The 14,783-nt window shown below is 42.3% G+C and overlaps 1 protein-coding gene, 1 long non-coding RNA gene and 1 pseudogene across 15 annotated transcripts in view; 1 reads left to right on the forward strand and 2 right to left on the reverse strand.

Moving 5' to 3' along the window:
• LOC114487476 (uncharacterized) overlaps nucleotides 1-4,957 on the reverse strand; it is a 20,794-nt gene extending 15,837 nt beyond the window's left edge. For all 3 annotated transcript variants that reach the window (XR_008619000.1, XR_008618999.1, XR_003682599.2), the window contains exon 1: nucleotides 4,694-4,957. This is a non-coding gene — a long non-coding RNA (uncharacterized lncRNA). The remainder of the gene's footprint in view (nucleotides 1-4,693) is intronic.
• Nucleotides 1-14,783, forward strand: part of FNBP1 (formin binding protein 1) — a 152,205-nt gene that overhangs the window by 127,897 nt on the left and 9,525 nt on the right. For 9 of the 12 annotated variants that reach the window (XM_028497589.2, XM_028497587.2, XM_007103744.4 and 6 more), the window contains 3 exons: nucleotides 1,067-1,081; nucleotides 4,956-5,065; nucleotides 12,499-12,631. In XM_028497589.2, coding sequence (XP_028353390.1) covers nucleotides 1,067-1,081; nucleotides 4,956-5,065; nucleotides 12,499-12,631 — 258 coding nt within the window. The remainder of the gene's footprint in view (nucleotides 1-1,066; nucleotides 1,082-4,955; nucleotides 5,066-12,498; nucleotides 12,632-14,783) is intronic. The other 3 variants (XM_007103746.4, XM_024126284.3, XM_028497593.2) reach the window with 1 other exon arrangement.
• LOC102977779 (HIG1 domain family member 1A, mitochondrial-like) lies at nucleotides 6,554-10,866 on the reverse strand (annotated as a pseudogene).

Raw genomic sequence — 14,783 nt, forward strand, 5'->3', positions numbered from 1 at the left:
CTCCGCGGCATGTGGGATCTTCCCGGACCGGGGCACGAACCTGTGTCCCCTGCATCGGCAGGCGGACTCTCAACCACTGCGCCACCAGGGAAGCCCCGTCTCCCCTGTTTCTGAAGAACCAATGTTTCTTTTCCTAATTTTGAGATGCCTTTTAATCTGGTTTTGGATCCAGTAATTAGTATAGTTTTGCCAGTCTCCGGGCCTAGCAGAATTGCAGCTGCTGTGTCCTGGTAATTAACAGGAAATCCATAGCAAGGAGTAAGTACACCTCAGTAGTTGAGACAGTTGGTTATCTATTTCCTAAAGGTAACTTGTAAGAGCAGCAGCTTCTGTTAACTCCCCAGATGCTATAGAACCCCTGTGAGTAGGGCTCTGAGTTCGACAGAAAGCCCCAGAAGACACCTTCTGCAGAGCAAGAGGTGCATGCCGTCCACAGGTGGGAGAGAGCATCATGCTTCCACCTCCAGCCGGGCGCTGAAAGGCTCCCTGGAGGTTGGTTCTTGGAGCACCTTCCAGTCCTTTGTTCCCATTTACCAGTTTGAGACTTTGCCTTAATACCTTTAGGAAATGCCACTGTTCGTATTTATTAGATCTCCTTAAGATAAAAATATTACTGGGATGTTGTGGAACTAATTGCTTTCCCAACGCTTTTAGTCTGTGTGAAACTTTCCATGGGAAATTTGGTGAACAAAAGGCTATGTGATTATTTCCATCTTTTATAATCATGCTATTTCACCGACTGCCAACGTATATTGGTTTATACTCAGGCTGATGTGACCAATCCCGAACAGTGAACGGAAACTCTCCTTTTCTATCTTTATTCTTTGCTCCGGCAACGTGGCAGCTAAAGAAAGGTTTTGGTCGATCAGCCCCTCTTGGGAACTTTGGCACAGAGCCGCTACAAATCATTTTCACAAAGCGCCAGGTGAATTGATGTGTTATGTTAATTCAGTGGAATGGACCAAGTTCCTCTTCTTCTCATGTGTTGTTGTTTCTCTCTCTCTCTCTCTCTCTCTCTCTCTCGCTCTCTTTTTTTTCCCGTTACCCCTTCCATTTTTACACGAAGCTTTCTCTCAAGCTGGTAAGCACAATTCCTCCATGCATGTCCTGAATCTAATCAGGTTTTTTGGTGTATGTTTTGTGGGTGCTGTGCCATTGTGCAACATATCTTCGGAGTTAACTGTTGATTTGTGTTTCTCTTGTGTGTGCTTTTGTTGGTGTTTCTTTATTAGACCTCTGGAATACAAAGGTCCAGAGTCTAACAGAGGTGATCGTAATCTTTTCAAGTTGCTAAGAAAATTAACGCTTAACTCATGATTTGGTTTTCTTTACCACTGGAGTCTTAAGAGGATGACAGATGTTGATAAACTTTATTTAAATATGAACATAAATATGAATATTAAACATGAGGGAGTTTATGTATTGGATCATTTGGAATAAAAGCAAATATAATCGTTGAAAATTGCTCCTCCCCGGGAGCCACAGAAGCAGATGCAAAATGCTGGGGACCTGAGGGAGACATGCAGGAATGATGCCGGGCTCCAACTCAGGTCTAAGGCACCTTCGAGAATTGGAGGTCATGAAATCTTTAAGTTGCTACATAAATACATTGGTGCCTTGTGCATAGCTGATTTAAGAAATCAAAGACGATTTTATGGACAATGAAAAGAGCCTCCTAAGCCTTTCTGAAATGATTTCTTTAGTGTTCGGTGTTGTTTCTACTTTTAATTCCATAGCCCTCCTAAATAGTCAAACTAATCATTAAATCTATTAAAAGAAACTCTTAACCACATAACCCATTACTGTACTTCAAATATGTGTAAGTTACGTAATAGTCTCAAACACCACAGCTGAGAATGTCCTAAAATTATGGACAGAGATGAACTGTGACCCTTCAACCGGGAACAAGATCAGCAATTTTTGCGCTGCTGTTGAGAAAGTAGGACAATATTTTATGGTTATCCTTATACATACTTTTTTATGTGTTTCAGTATGTACATAAACATATATATACATGATTTTTCGACCTGACTCAGTATTTGGCAACTGTTCCAGCCCTAAGGAAAAGGAATATTTTATTAAACATTTCTTAGACGGCAAAATAAAATCCCGAGAAGAGTTCTACAAGAAGGAAAGATCTTAAATGAACACCAGTCATTAGCAGCAGTATGAATTTGGGAGAAATTGGATCCATTACCTGGGAGTCTCTCAGATGCCAGGGTTTCTTTTTTTGCCCTTTATTTGTTCTTTTGCTCACGTGCTAGCAGCTAAAGATAATATTATCAGGCAGTCTTTCTGTTTGAGATAAATCATCTTACCAACCTTGTATTGAATTGTTGCTTGATGCCCTTACTCTGAAGCTAATAAAGAAGTTACACACAGACGGCTTGGGTGTAAAAATGATAAAACTCAAGAAGCAGCTCGTGTCATTGCCCAGGAGCAAGCGTTTGATTCTAGTAGCAGGTAAAACAAGATCCTCTTAGAGCCACAGCCATTGAAAATATACGTATTTTGGCCCCTTTTCCAAACCCTGGTACTGCCAGTATCCTAGGGGCCCTTCCAGAGAGTTCAGAAAATCTATTCTGACTCGAAGGCAGGAATAAACATTCCTTTGTGGCAAAATGAATCATAGGTGAGAGGACTGTTGGAAAGAATTCAAGCTTCTCAAGGCCAATAGGACAAAATGAACCTTTGAAGGTACTTCCCAGACACCTCGAGCTTCTTTGGGTCTAGAAGAAGCTGTTGACCCGAATCTCCAGTGGTAACGGTGACGTGTGTTTGAGGCCTAGTTACTGGGATTCGTTTTTAAATAACAACACAGAAATATAGACTATCTATTGAAAGGGACCTAATTGGTCAGTTAGACTAACTCCTGATCAAGTGAAGGGGATTCATTTATTATTTAATTGCTTTCGTTTTTGTAGCTAATCAGGGTTGCGTTTGTTGTTGTTTGGGCTATCTATTTATAAGTCATAAGTTAGAGTGTTTTTTACTACAGATTTCTTTGCACCTGTTTATCCAGGGCAAATCTTACACCTGTTCACAGTCTAGACCTATGTGGTACAATATGGTACCCACTCACCACAGGTAACTTAATTAAATTTAACTTAATTTAAATGAAAAGTAACTAAAATTTTAAAATTCAGTTCCACAGTTGTACTGGGCACACTTCAAGGGCTCAACAGCCATGTGTGGCTACTGTATTGGACGGTGCAGATGTGAGAACATTTCCATCACTGAGAAAGTTCTTTTGGGTCTCGTAGCACATAGCGAGGCTCAATAAATATGTATGAATTAACGCTGACTGCTTACTAGGCTTGCTGACTTCTGCAGCAGTGTATCGCACGCTGTGTTTTGTCGCATTCTAGCGTTAAAACAAAAATGAAAACAAAAACAAAAATCTCTGTTCTAGAAAACATGCTGATCTGTTTTAAGTCAATTCAGCATGAGAACAAAGTACTGAGCTTTCAGGCTCAGTGATTGAGTTGAGAAAATTGAAAAGCACTTAATTAAGGTTTCAAATGTTACAGCACAATAGTATATGGAAAAGGAAAAACAAGTTTGCTTTATTTTTATATTGAAGATGAGTTGGCTTCATCTTAGTTTTAGAAGCAAGTTGAACTTCCTTGGTTTGGCATTAGGGAATAATCACTTCTATTTTGCTTTTCACTCAAACACACACACACACACACACACACACACACACAAGTCTTTGAGACTATTAGCTGAAAGGTCTTTGGTGGCCTTAGTGGTGAACTATTTGCTGAATCACAAACTTCCAGCCCGGCAGCCTGGCATTTTCTCATAAGCAGCCTAGGAACTTCAGTCACAAGCCCCCGTGTAAGCTGCTTGGCAAACTCAAGCTAATTTTGCAATTACATTATCTGGGTCCCTTCTTTTCCACCCACTCCCAGGCAAGCCTGTCTTGCCTTTGTTTAATTGGTTCTAAAGCAAAATCTCTTTTCTAAATTCCCTGGCTTATCCCTGGCTATTGATAAATTTCTCTTTCTTTATGAAAATAGCCTTATTTAAGGAGAAGCACTTGATGGCCACAACTTAGCTACAGCTTCTGACGTGTAAGTGTAGGTAGGAGTCTAGAAACTCACAGTTGAGGTTTTCTACTTAAATCACACGCACAGAGGAGGGAGAGCAATTTTTTTGAAAGGGAATCAAGATATCAAAGTACACTTCCTCTGATGAATTAGAAACAGCGGAGGCTGATTTCATACACTGTGGGAAGTTGGTTTTGAATTTGGGGCTGGGGGCAGTGTTCTCTATGAGTTCTCTGAGATGATCCTAAAGATGACGAAAAAGAACCGACCAGATTTTTAGAGGCAGCAGAGGCAAAGAAGAGTGCATGGGAGGGGGGGGGGGGGTGGGGGGGCTTTTTTTTTTTTTTAATGTCCCTTTTACCCACGTTCTCTGAGGAACTAGACGTCCCATCTGTCACTTCACGGGGGTGGAAACTTTTGGCCTCAGCCTGTGTGAAGAGACGGGAAGTAATACTCAGACTGGGTGGGGTGGGGGGAAGCAGTGCCATCGAAATGAAACAGTTGGCGGGGGCACTTATCACTGTTTTATGCGAAGAAACGTAAACCTAAAGCTTCAGTGTTGCCACCGACACTGACAGTAAAGTGCAGAATCAGCCTCCAAATTTGTTTTTCATTGATCCCCTCTGGAGTCAGAAGTATACCTTCCTGTCTCGGTGCTCCCTGCCTTGTCAGAGGTGTCTGGGCCGGCATGAAACGGTTTGCGGGCCTTTTGCAGTTTGCATGCACTGATTTTTGCATCTCAGCTGGGTGTTGCGGGAAAGAGCTTAACCGAGTTCATGAAAACACATGCAGACGTCTGCCGTGCCCTGGTGTCTGGGGGATCCTTCCCGCAGGCTTCCCTCGGTGTCTTTTTGTCAAGGAGTACCGTGAGGTTTTCTGGTTTATTTCTATTTGCATCTGCAGGGTGCAACTCCAGAAGATTTCAGCAACCTCCCACCTGAACAGAGAAGGAAAAAGCTACAACAGAAAGTCGATGAATTAAATAAAGAAATTCAAAAGGAGATGGATCAAAGGTAGAGTCGATCAATATGACTTATTAAGAAATTTGAGTTCAGTTTGGAAAGACGGGAAGCCCTAAATTGGATTTTAATCCAAGTGATGATTTTAGCCGGGTGTTTGGTTGTAGTCTACTGGATTGCTTTATTAAAGACAGGGAGGATTCTTTTTTTTTTTCTTTTTTTTCTTTTTTTAAATAGCTTTATTGAGACACAATTCACATATTATAAAATTCATAATCCCTCTTTGGAAAGGATTAGCATTCCCACTTTGCAGAAAAGGTGAAGACGATCAAGTTGAACACTTCTTGCCCCACCTCTATCCTCTCTAACCAGAGGTCTCTATTTCTGCACTTACCAGTGACAAATCCAACCCCTCCACCCTGGATTCCTTATATCCTCGGTTTTTAACTCCATCAAGAATGTTTAATGTCTTTGCATTTCTGTAAGGAGGTAGCTCTTAGATGGGCCTCTCCAAAGGAGCCATAAGCAATAGGGTGTGACCCAAATGGGGTTAGCTAAGCAGTGTGGTCAGACAGCAAGAGGCCCGGGCAGGGCAAGATTGCTGACTAGACTGACGCACGGCTTGGCAAGTTTAGGAAACTCAGCAGGCTTTAAGCTTCTTCAAAAGGTAGCAACCAAGGCCAGAGAAGCAAACGAATTAGACCCTTCAGGACAGTGCTCCAGAGCCGGTGCTACCAACAACTTGTTCTCTGACGGAAGCCTAGGAAACCAGTGCCCTCCCTTTTGTCAGCCGTAGTCTTAAGTATTCTCCAGTCAGCATCTTTGCCTGTCAGAGCTTTCTAGATATTGGGGAAGACTAAAACAAAAAGATTTTAAAAAGAAATATGGGGGGAAGGAAAGAAGGAAGAAAAAGGAAGGAAGGCAAGGAAGAAGAAGAAGATACTGTCTTCATCTATTCAAGAGCTCTCAGTGTCCAAGTCAGAGTCAAGGCTTGGCTGAAGGACTGAGTCCCTCATGGTGGGCTAATTCTTCCGAGCCTTGTAATTTTCTTCATAGTTTTCCTTTCAGTACCTGCCTTGAGAAAAGGACAATAAGTACAAAGGCAAAGGCAATTTATAGATATTGCTGCCAGTTGATGCCTCCTTATGTCCTTTTTGTGCGTCTAGAAGGTCACCAGTGATCTAAAATCCTAAATCCAATGCCAATGCTCTCTTCTTGGGCTTTAATTATTTTCACAAGGGAGGATTCTTTTAACAAATCGGTATTATTCTGAGTTTGGGTAACAAAATACATATGGTTATCTTCTTCATTTTTGTATGTGTTCACTCACTTTAATAATGCCACATTTACCATGTTATCACCATGGAACGTAAATTCAGGTTAGACAAGAAAATTTCACAAGTACAACAAAGCATTCTGTAGCATACCGAAGTTTGTATCATGTCTGACCGAACAAGTTTGCTCATCAATCACTTCCATTATAGGTAATCTGTTTAGTTTAATATTTATGATTCTTATAGAGAAAATAAACATAGACACATTTTAAAAAGTATTTTTCATTTACCTTTGCATTAGCACTTAAAAAACACGTTTCTATTTCAAAATGTATATTAGCCATAAAAACGAACAAATGTGGAACAACATTGGAACAAAAGGAACAACATCTCATTTGTAGAGATGTGGATGGACTTAGAGACTGTCATACAGAGTGAAGTAAGCCAGAAAGAGAAAAACAAATATCGTCTATTAACGCATGTATGTGGAACCTAGAAAAATGGTACAGATGAACCTATTTGTAGGGCAGGAATAGAGACGTAGATGTAGAGAACGGACACGTGGACGTGGGGGGGAAGGGGAGGATGGGACGAATTGGGAGATGAGCTTTGACATAAATACACTACCATGTGTGAAATAGACAGCTAGTGGGAACCTCCCTGTAGAGCACAGGGAGCCGAGCTCGGTGCTCTGTGATGACCTAGATGCGGGGGCAGGGGGGAGGTCCACGAGGGCGGGGATATAGGCACACATAGAGCTGATTCACTTCATTGTACAGTAGAAACTAACACAACACTGTAAAGCAATTTTACTCCAATAAAAAAAAATATTCTAATATAACAGCAGCAAAATATAGCCGTGCAATTACAAAAGTGCTAAACGGGGATCTACAATTATTTTCTTTTTTAAAATTAATTAATTAATTTCTTTATGGCTGCATTGGGTCTTCATTGCTGCGTGTGGGTTTTCTCTAGTGGCGGCGAGCGGGGGCTGCTCTTTGTTGCCGTGCGCGGGCTTCTCATTGCGGTGGCTTCTCTTTGTTGCGGAGCGCGGGCTCTAGGCACGCGGGCTTCAGTAGCTGTGGCTCACGGGCTTAGCTGCTCTGCGGCATGTGGGATGTGGGATCTTCCCAGACCGGGGATCGAACCCACGTCCCCTGCATTAGCAGGCGGATTCTTAACCACTGCGCCACCAGGGAAGTCCCTGAAGTTATTTTCATCTTTACAACTATGATTCTGAAATAATCACTACTTCTAAGCAGCTCTGTTATCAGCTTTTTAGATTTGGTTTAAAAACATACACATAATTGCTATGAGGTTTATAATGTTGTATTCTGTTCCTGAAAGCGTCCCTCAGAAGCCAACCAGCCCTCAAAACAGTACTCAGTCCACAAGGCAGTCAGAAAGAGTTAAATTAACTGGGGTAAATAAGAGTCTTACATTACATCAAAAGCATATGATATTCTGCAGCAACTAACTGGGAGCATTTCAGGATTGATTGGCGTGTTGTCCTCTTTAGAACTAATGTCATCAGAAGAGTTTAAGGAGGTGGACGTTGGGGACTTCCCTGGTGGTCCAGTGGTAAAGAATCCGCCTTACAATGCACGGGACCGCGGGTTCGATCCCTGGTCGGGGAACTAAGATCCCGCATGCCGCGGGGCAACTAAGCCTACGGGCCACAACTACTGAGCTTGCGCACCTCCACGAGAGAGCCTGCATGCCACAAACTACAGAGCCCACGCGCCCTGGAGACTGCGCGCCACAACTAGAGAAGGGAAAACCCACGCACCACAACTAGAGAGAAGCCCGCGCGCCACAACGAAGGTTCCCCCATGCCGCAACTAAGACCTGACACAGTCAAAAATAAATTAGAGAAATTAATTAATAATAAATAAATCTTAAAAAAAAAATAAGGTGGACATTGTACCACTACCAAGTGCATTTAAAAGTGACATGTTTCTTCTGTGCTAATTTGACTCCCCTGAATGACCTAGCTGGTGAACTAGTCACGGTAACTTGGTCAGCAGGCAAACCAAGCCTGCAAGAAAGGACGCCAGTGTTCAAATTACCATGTTACCGTCTGACCCAGTTTATTTTCAACGTAAACATACAATCTCAATATGAGATGTCTAACTAAAGCAAAAGCTCCGGCAACAAGACCAAGACAGCACCTCCTGTTCCAAGGTTTAGGTTTTGCCCAGAATTCTCGGTACGTGGAATAGCCCACACCAAGAGCCATTGCTCCCACAACAAGGCCTTGGGCTGCCACGCGCATGTGGATCAAATAAACAGACATTTTAGTGTTTCCCCTGCTCTTCAATCTGTACAATCCATGTGCAACGATTGCTGCAAAAACCTGCCATTCCAATGGGGACAAATGGTGCCTTCTCTAGCTTTCTGGATAAGTTTAGATCCTTGATCTTCATCACACGAAGAAAGAGAAACATCTGTGTCACTTAGCGTAGCGATCGAAGAATCTTCGGACAATGACAAGACATCTCAGGCTCCAGCTGGCTTCAAAAAGGTTTTCTTGTGGTTTTTGTTTGGCAAATCACGTTCAGCCATTCGCTTCACCTCTGTTTATCGAGCATTTACTGTGTACAAGGAAATAGTCTAGGTATAGCAATGAGGATAAAGCGATGAACAAAACATCAAAAACATCTGTTCTCATGCAACTTACATTTTGTGCAGGAGGAACAGAAAATAGAAGGTTTTGAGCAGAGGTGGCATGATCTGGAAAAGGCTGGATTTTTGTTTGTTTTCGGTTTTTTTTTTTTTTTAAATAATCAATCCAAAAAGGCAAGAAAGGAGGGAAAAAATATTAATATATAGACTAGGCAGGACAAATCAAAAGCACAAAATAGAGTGGAAGATTTAAACTCCCAAGCATACTGGACACCCCGGATTCCAATCTGGTTCCACCTGTTTCTTTTGCAAACTTTGGACAAGATTCTTAAGCTCTTAGTACCTCGGCTTCCTCACCTTGAAAAGGGAGTTAACATGCCTGTCTGGGGATTAAGTGTGTCAGAGGATGTCAAGTGCTGAGGACAGTGCCTGGCATACTGTGTTTGTAAAATAAAATGAATCAGTATGTTAAATGTGAACAGACTACATGTTCCAACTAAGAGATTTTCAGACTGGACAAAAAACTAAAACCCACATACATGTATGCTAGTTACAAAAGACACATCCAACTCATAAAGTGCAAAAAGGCTGAAAGTAAAGACTGGAAAAAGATGGGGCTTCCCTGGTGGCGCAGTGGTTAAGAATCCGCCTGCCAATGCAGGGGTCAGGGGTTCGAGCCCTGGTCTGGGAAGGTCCCACATGCCGCAGAGCAACTAAGCCCGTGAGCCGCAACTACTGAGCCCGCGTGCCACAACTACTGAAGCCCGCACGCCTATAGTCCGTGCTCCGCAACAAGAGAAGCCACCGCAATGAGAAGCCTGCGTGCAGCAACGAAGACCCAATGAAGCCAAACATAAATAAATACATAAATAATTTTTTTAAACAAAGAATGGAAAAAGACGGACCATGCAGGTACCGACCAGAGGAAAACTGGTGTGAGGAGGCTGACTTTCAGGCCGAAAAACACCCCAAACTATTCAGCTCAAAAGGATCAACTTCATAAAATAAATGATTCAAATAACAAATGGCTCAATTCACGAAGAAGAGATACAATTTTAAATCTGTAGAACCGTAACAGCATCACCTCAAAATATATAGAAAAGGTTATGCTATTAACCTTCTGACGTAAGTACAAGAAATACAAATACATCATTAGAGTGGGAGATTTTTAATGCACTTTTCTCGGTAATTGATAGAATAGATTAGCAGAGAGTCAGGATAGAGGATTTGAACAATATAATTAACAAAACTGACCTAATACACAGATATCCAATAACTGCATGCTACACATTCTTTTCAAGCACACATAGAACATTTCCCAAAATTGGGCGTATCCTGGTTTTATAAGATGAATCTCAACAGACAGCAAAGGATAGACATCGTTCAAGGTATGTTCTCTGAAGGCTGCAGTTAAGCTGGATATCAATAACAAAAATTTAGAAATTAAGAAATGTGGCTCTCAACTAACACAACATTGTAAAACAACTACACCCCATTAAAAAATAAAATCAAATAAAATGTGGCTCTCCGCCTGGCTCAGTTATAGCAAGAAGCCTGCTCAGTCAAGTTAGAAAGGCTCCTCTCACCCTTGTTATCACTCTGGCATGACATCAGGAAGAATCCTGTTAAGTTGGTTTAGCAGGAATCATCGCTCCATTCACCTTTGGTTTTCCATCCACTGAGTCCCTCATTCTGCTTATTGGCTAAAAATCCCCAGCTGTCTTTACTGTATTAGGAATTGAGCCCAGCTCTAAACTGAGGTGTCTTTTCCCCAATTGCAATTGTTTTTTGTTTTTTTAAAATAAAATCTGTTTTTACTGCTTAAAAAAAAAAAAAAAAAGAAAGAAAGAAATGTGGCTCTAAGTAACACATAGATTAAGGAAGAAGTCATCATAGATACTAGAAAATATATGAAACAGAACTGAGCCTTAACCTTAACGTACATTCATTCTCCATCTCCGTTTTTGGGATGTCACTAAAGCCATGCTTATAAAAGGAAATTTAAAGCTTCCAATACATATTAGAAACAAAGAAGGCTGCAAATCAATGAGCTAAGCATCCATCTCAAGAAGTTAGAAAAAGAGTAGCAAATTGAACCAAAGAAAATGGAAGAAAGGAAACGGTAAAGGAAAGAGTATCAATTAATGAAATAGAAAGAATCACACATTCAACAGAGAGGATGAACAGAGCCAAAAGCTGGTTCCTTGAAACGATTAACAAAATTGAAAAACCTGCAGAGATTGATTAGGAGAGACCTGGACAAGAGGGATGGGAGATAGTGATTTTAAACAACTCTTTTGAGAAGTTTTGCTGAGAAATAGGGTACAGGAGGTATAGGCCATGAAGTCAAGAGAAGACTTGTGTACACGTGGATGACCTTGCAGTTTGTTTGTTGCGGGGACATTTATTCATGTAACAAATACTTAGTGATCATCTATAGTGCACCAGGCGTGGTCCGGTCACTGGGGGTTTATCATGTTCATAAAGGGCTCGAGCCCAGAGAGCTCCTCGGAGAGCTGCTGTTCTAGGTGGGAGAGACGGACGATAAACAATAAGCATAGTAACAAGTCATAGAATGTTGGGAAGAGATACATGCAGTGGAAATAAAAGAAAGTAGAGCGAGGTCAGTGGGCTGGGAGGGCAAGTGGGTGGAGGGCTCCCGTGGAGACGTGGTCTTAGGGAAGAACAGAGGGTTCATTTTGCCCACCAAGGGGCAATACGGGCTCAGAGGCAAGGGGGCAGGTGGAGGGGTGGTGAGGACTTGTGGAAATTCTCTTCCACTTATTTCTGTATTTTTGATTAAACTATTTCCCGTGACTCAAAATACAGTTTGTGGTGTTGGTCTTATGCTGGGTGATTGGTGTAGAGTTTCTTTTGCTGACGCTCATTAAAGTTAGCCCCTCACCCTCGGCAGGGAGTCATTGGCTCTAACTTTAACTCGAATGCCCCTGAAGTCCCTTGAAGCCAGGGTTCCAGTTAGCAGAGCTCTCTGGTCCTAGAAACAGCCTTCAGAGGGCTGCCGTGGGCGGCCTTCCAGACCGGATGGCAGGAGGGGTGTGGGATCCTGCAGTGTGTAGCTTTAAGGCTCTGTTGCCCACCTGTCACGGATCCCGACTGTGGGTTCCGTTTCTTAATAGTTGAGATCGTTGAAATCGAACTGTTTAATCTTTAAAATTCCCAAAGCAATGACCTGCGCTTCTTCATGAGGTAAACACTGCAGCCCACGAGACCCACGGTTTGCGTGCAAAACATGTGCACGGAAATACTGGGGTTTTGTCTCTTGTTATGAAGGGCAAAGTGATGTGCAGGGTTAATTTATTGTTTCTCACTCGCTAAAGACAAGAGGGAGATATCGCTCCGAAAGGGCAACCGTGATTTAAATATGGGTCTCTGGGTCATGCAGACCTTGGTAGCAGAATCCATATAGAGACGTTTTAGAAGGGAGGCTGACCCAGTATCCGCCTCCAGTCCACACCTCGGTGCAGTCTCGCCACGCCCTCATTCCCGTAGTTTTCATGGTGGTGGGAGGATACGACTGGCTGACGACAGCATTAACCTTTACCACGTTCCGCCCCTTCTCCTTTTCAGAGATGCCATCACAAAAATGAAAGATGTCTACCTAAAGAATCCGCAAATGGGAGACCCCGCCAGTTTGGATCACAAATTAGCAGAAGTCAGCCAAAATATAGAAAAACTGAGACTGGAGGCCCAGAAATTTGAGGTAGAAAAAAGCTGTTGTGGAAAAGCTTTGTTGGAAAAAAAAAAAAAGCAATAGAAGTGGGTGTAGGGGGTCACGAGACGCACATGGTTGTAAATCGCCAGCGTTTCTTTCCCTGCGAGAGATGCAGCTGGAAAAATCAGGTGTCTCACGAGTTATGATAAAAGGAAAAAGTCACTGTCATCCACTGGGTGTTCAGCTTTTCAGCATATCCTATTTTAATGGTGTCCCTTAAAAGGGACACTATGTCAGGTTATATTTGTATACAGTGTTCGTTTTTTTGTTTTTTGTTTTCATCTAAGTGTTTCACTTAAGTTGCTCTGCTTCATCTCCTGTTGACAGTGGGTATAATTGGGAATCTCAGTGAATCAAAAAGACAATTTTTAAAAAACCATTGATATTTGTCATTTTCTTGTAATGTCTTTGCCTGGCTTTGGTATCAGTGTAAAAGTTTTCAAAATATATTCTGGATGCAAATTCCTTTTCAGATCTATGACTCACAAATATTTTCTCCCATTCTGTGGATTGTTTTTTTACTCTCTTCAAGGTGTCCTTTTTTTTTTTTTTTTTTTTGCGGTACGCGGGCCTCTCCCGCTGCGGAGCGCAGGCTCCGGACGCGCAGGCTCAGCGGCCATGGCTCACGGGCCCAGCCGCTCCGCGGCATGCGGGGTCCTCCCGGACCGGGGCACGAACCCGTGTCCCCTGCACCGGCAGGCGGACTCTCAACTACTGCGCCACCAGGGAAGCCCCTCAAGGTGTCCTTTGATACACAAAAGTTTTATTTATGTTTTTATTTTTTTGGCCATGCCACACGGCTTGCAGGATCTTGGTTCCCCGACCAGGGATTGAACCCGGGCCACGGCAGTTAAAGCACCGAGTCCTAACCACTGGACCGCCAGGGAAGTCCCCAAAAGTCTTAATTTTGATGGAATCCATTTTTTTTTCTTCTATCACTTGTGCTTTTGGTGTCATAGCTAAGTTACCAGTGCCTAATCCAAGATCACAAACATTTATGCTTATGTTTTCTTCTAAGTTTTATAGTTTTAGCTTTTACATTTAGGTCTGTGGTTCATTTTGAGTTAATTTTTGTACATGGTTAAAGGTAGAGGTCCACCTTCATTCTTTTTTATGTTGTCCCGGCACCATTTGTTGAAAAGGCCTTTTCCTCCTTGAATTGTCTTGGCCCCTTTGTCGCAAATCAATTGATCATAAATACAAGGGTTTACTTCTGGCGGGGGGGGGGGAACCATTGAAATATGTTATTGTTCTTTCAAAGGATCCATTATCAAAAGATGATATATGTGAAAACCAATAGGAAACACACATAAGAAATGAGGAAGAAACACAAATAATAAATCTTTTAAGGAGGGAATGGGGCGCTCAAAAGCTGTGGGGAGAAGGCTTCTTTTTCCCCTCGAAATGTAAAGACTACACAGCCTGGAAAAATAAATTAGTAACTGAGCCTTCCAACCAGAAATAGATTATTTCTAGCAATAAAAGGTCAAATATGGCTTTTTTTCCCATTCTTTCTAGAATCTGGCAATAAGGCATTAGCATTTGAGATTTTAGAAGCTAGAAATGTCCTTTTCTGATCATTTTGATTCTTTTGCCTCTTTTACACTATTTCAGATGTTGCTGAAGATACTTTGATCTACTTTGATTTCTTGTGTATGAGTTTTCTTCACTATTTAAAAAAAGAAAAATGTTACACTCCTTAACAAAAATGGGAAATGTGGCTTTCAAACAGTCATGGCTTAAGTGTGGCAGGACCCTCATGTTTCCCAGTGTGACCTCATGGTCACACTATTTTTGGAACCAGAAGGAACTAGAAGTGACTTAACCAAAATCACACGGAACTAGAAGTGACTTAACCAAAATCACACAGCTGCTTAAAAAGCCCAGGAGTATAACGGAGGCCAGTGTCTTTCTGCCACATTATGAGCAGTGGCTAAATACAAGTTTGCCTGTACTTCTCCAACTTTGCCTTTGAGTACATTTATACAGTCAAGGCACACAAACTGGAGACTCTGCCCCCACGGGGTCCTTCTCCGGTCTGCTTCAATGACCAACGAGCAGCCTAAACTTGGGGCCTGAAGCCTGCATGGTCAGGCCCTCAGCTGAGCTCAGACCAGTCTTTCATGGCTTCTGTTTGCAG

Source organism: Physeter macrocephalus, chromosome 13, assembly GCF_002837175.3.
Source record: "Physeter macrocephalus isolate SW-GA chromosome 13, ASM283717v5, whole genome shotgun sequence".
In the NCBI taxonomy this organism is placed as follows: domain Eukaryota; kingdom Metazoa; phylum Chordata; class Mammalia; order Artiodactyla; family Physeteridae; genus Physeter; species Physeter macrocephalus.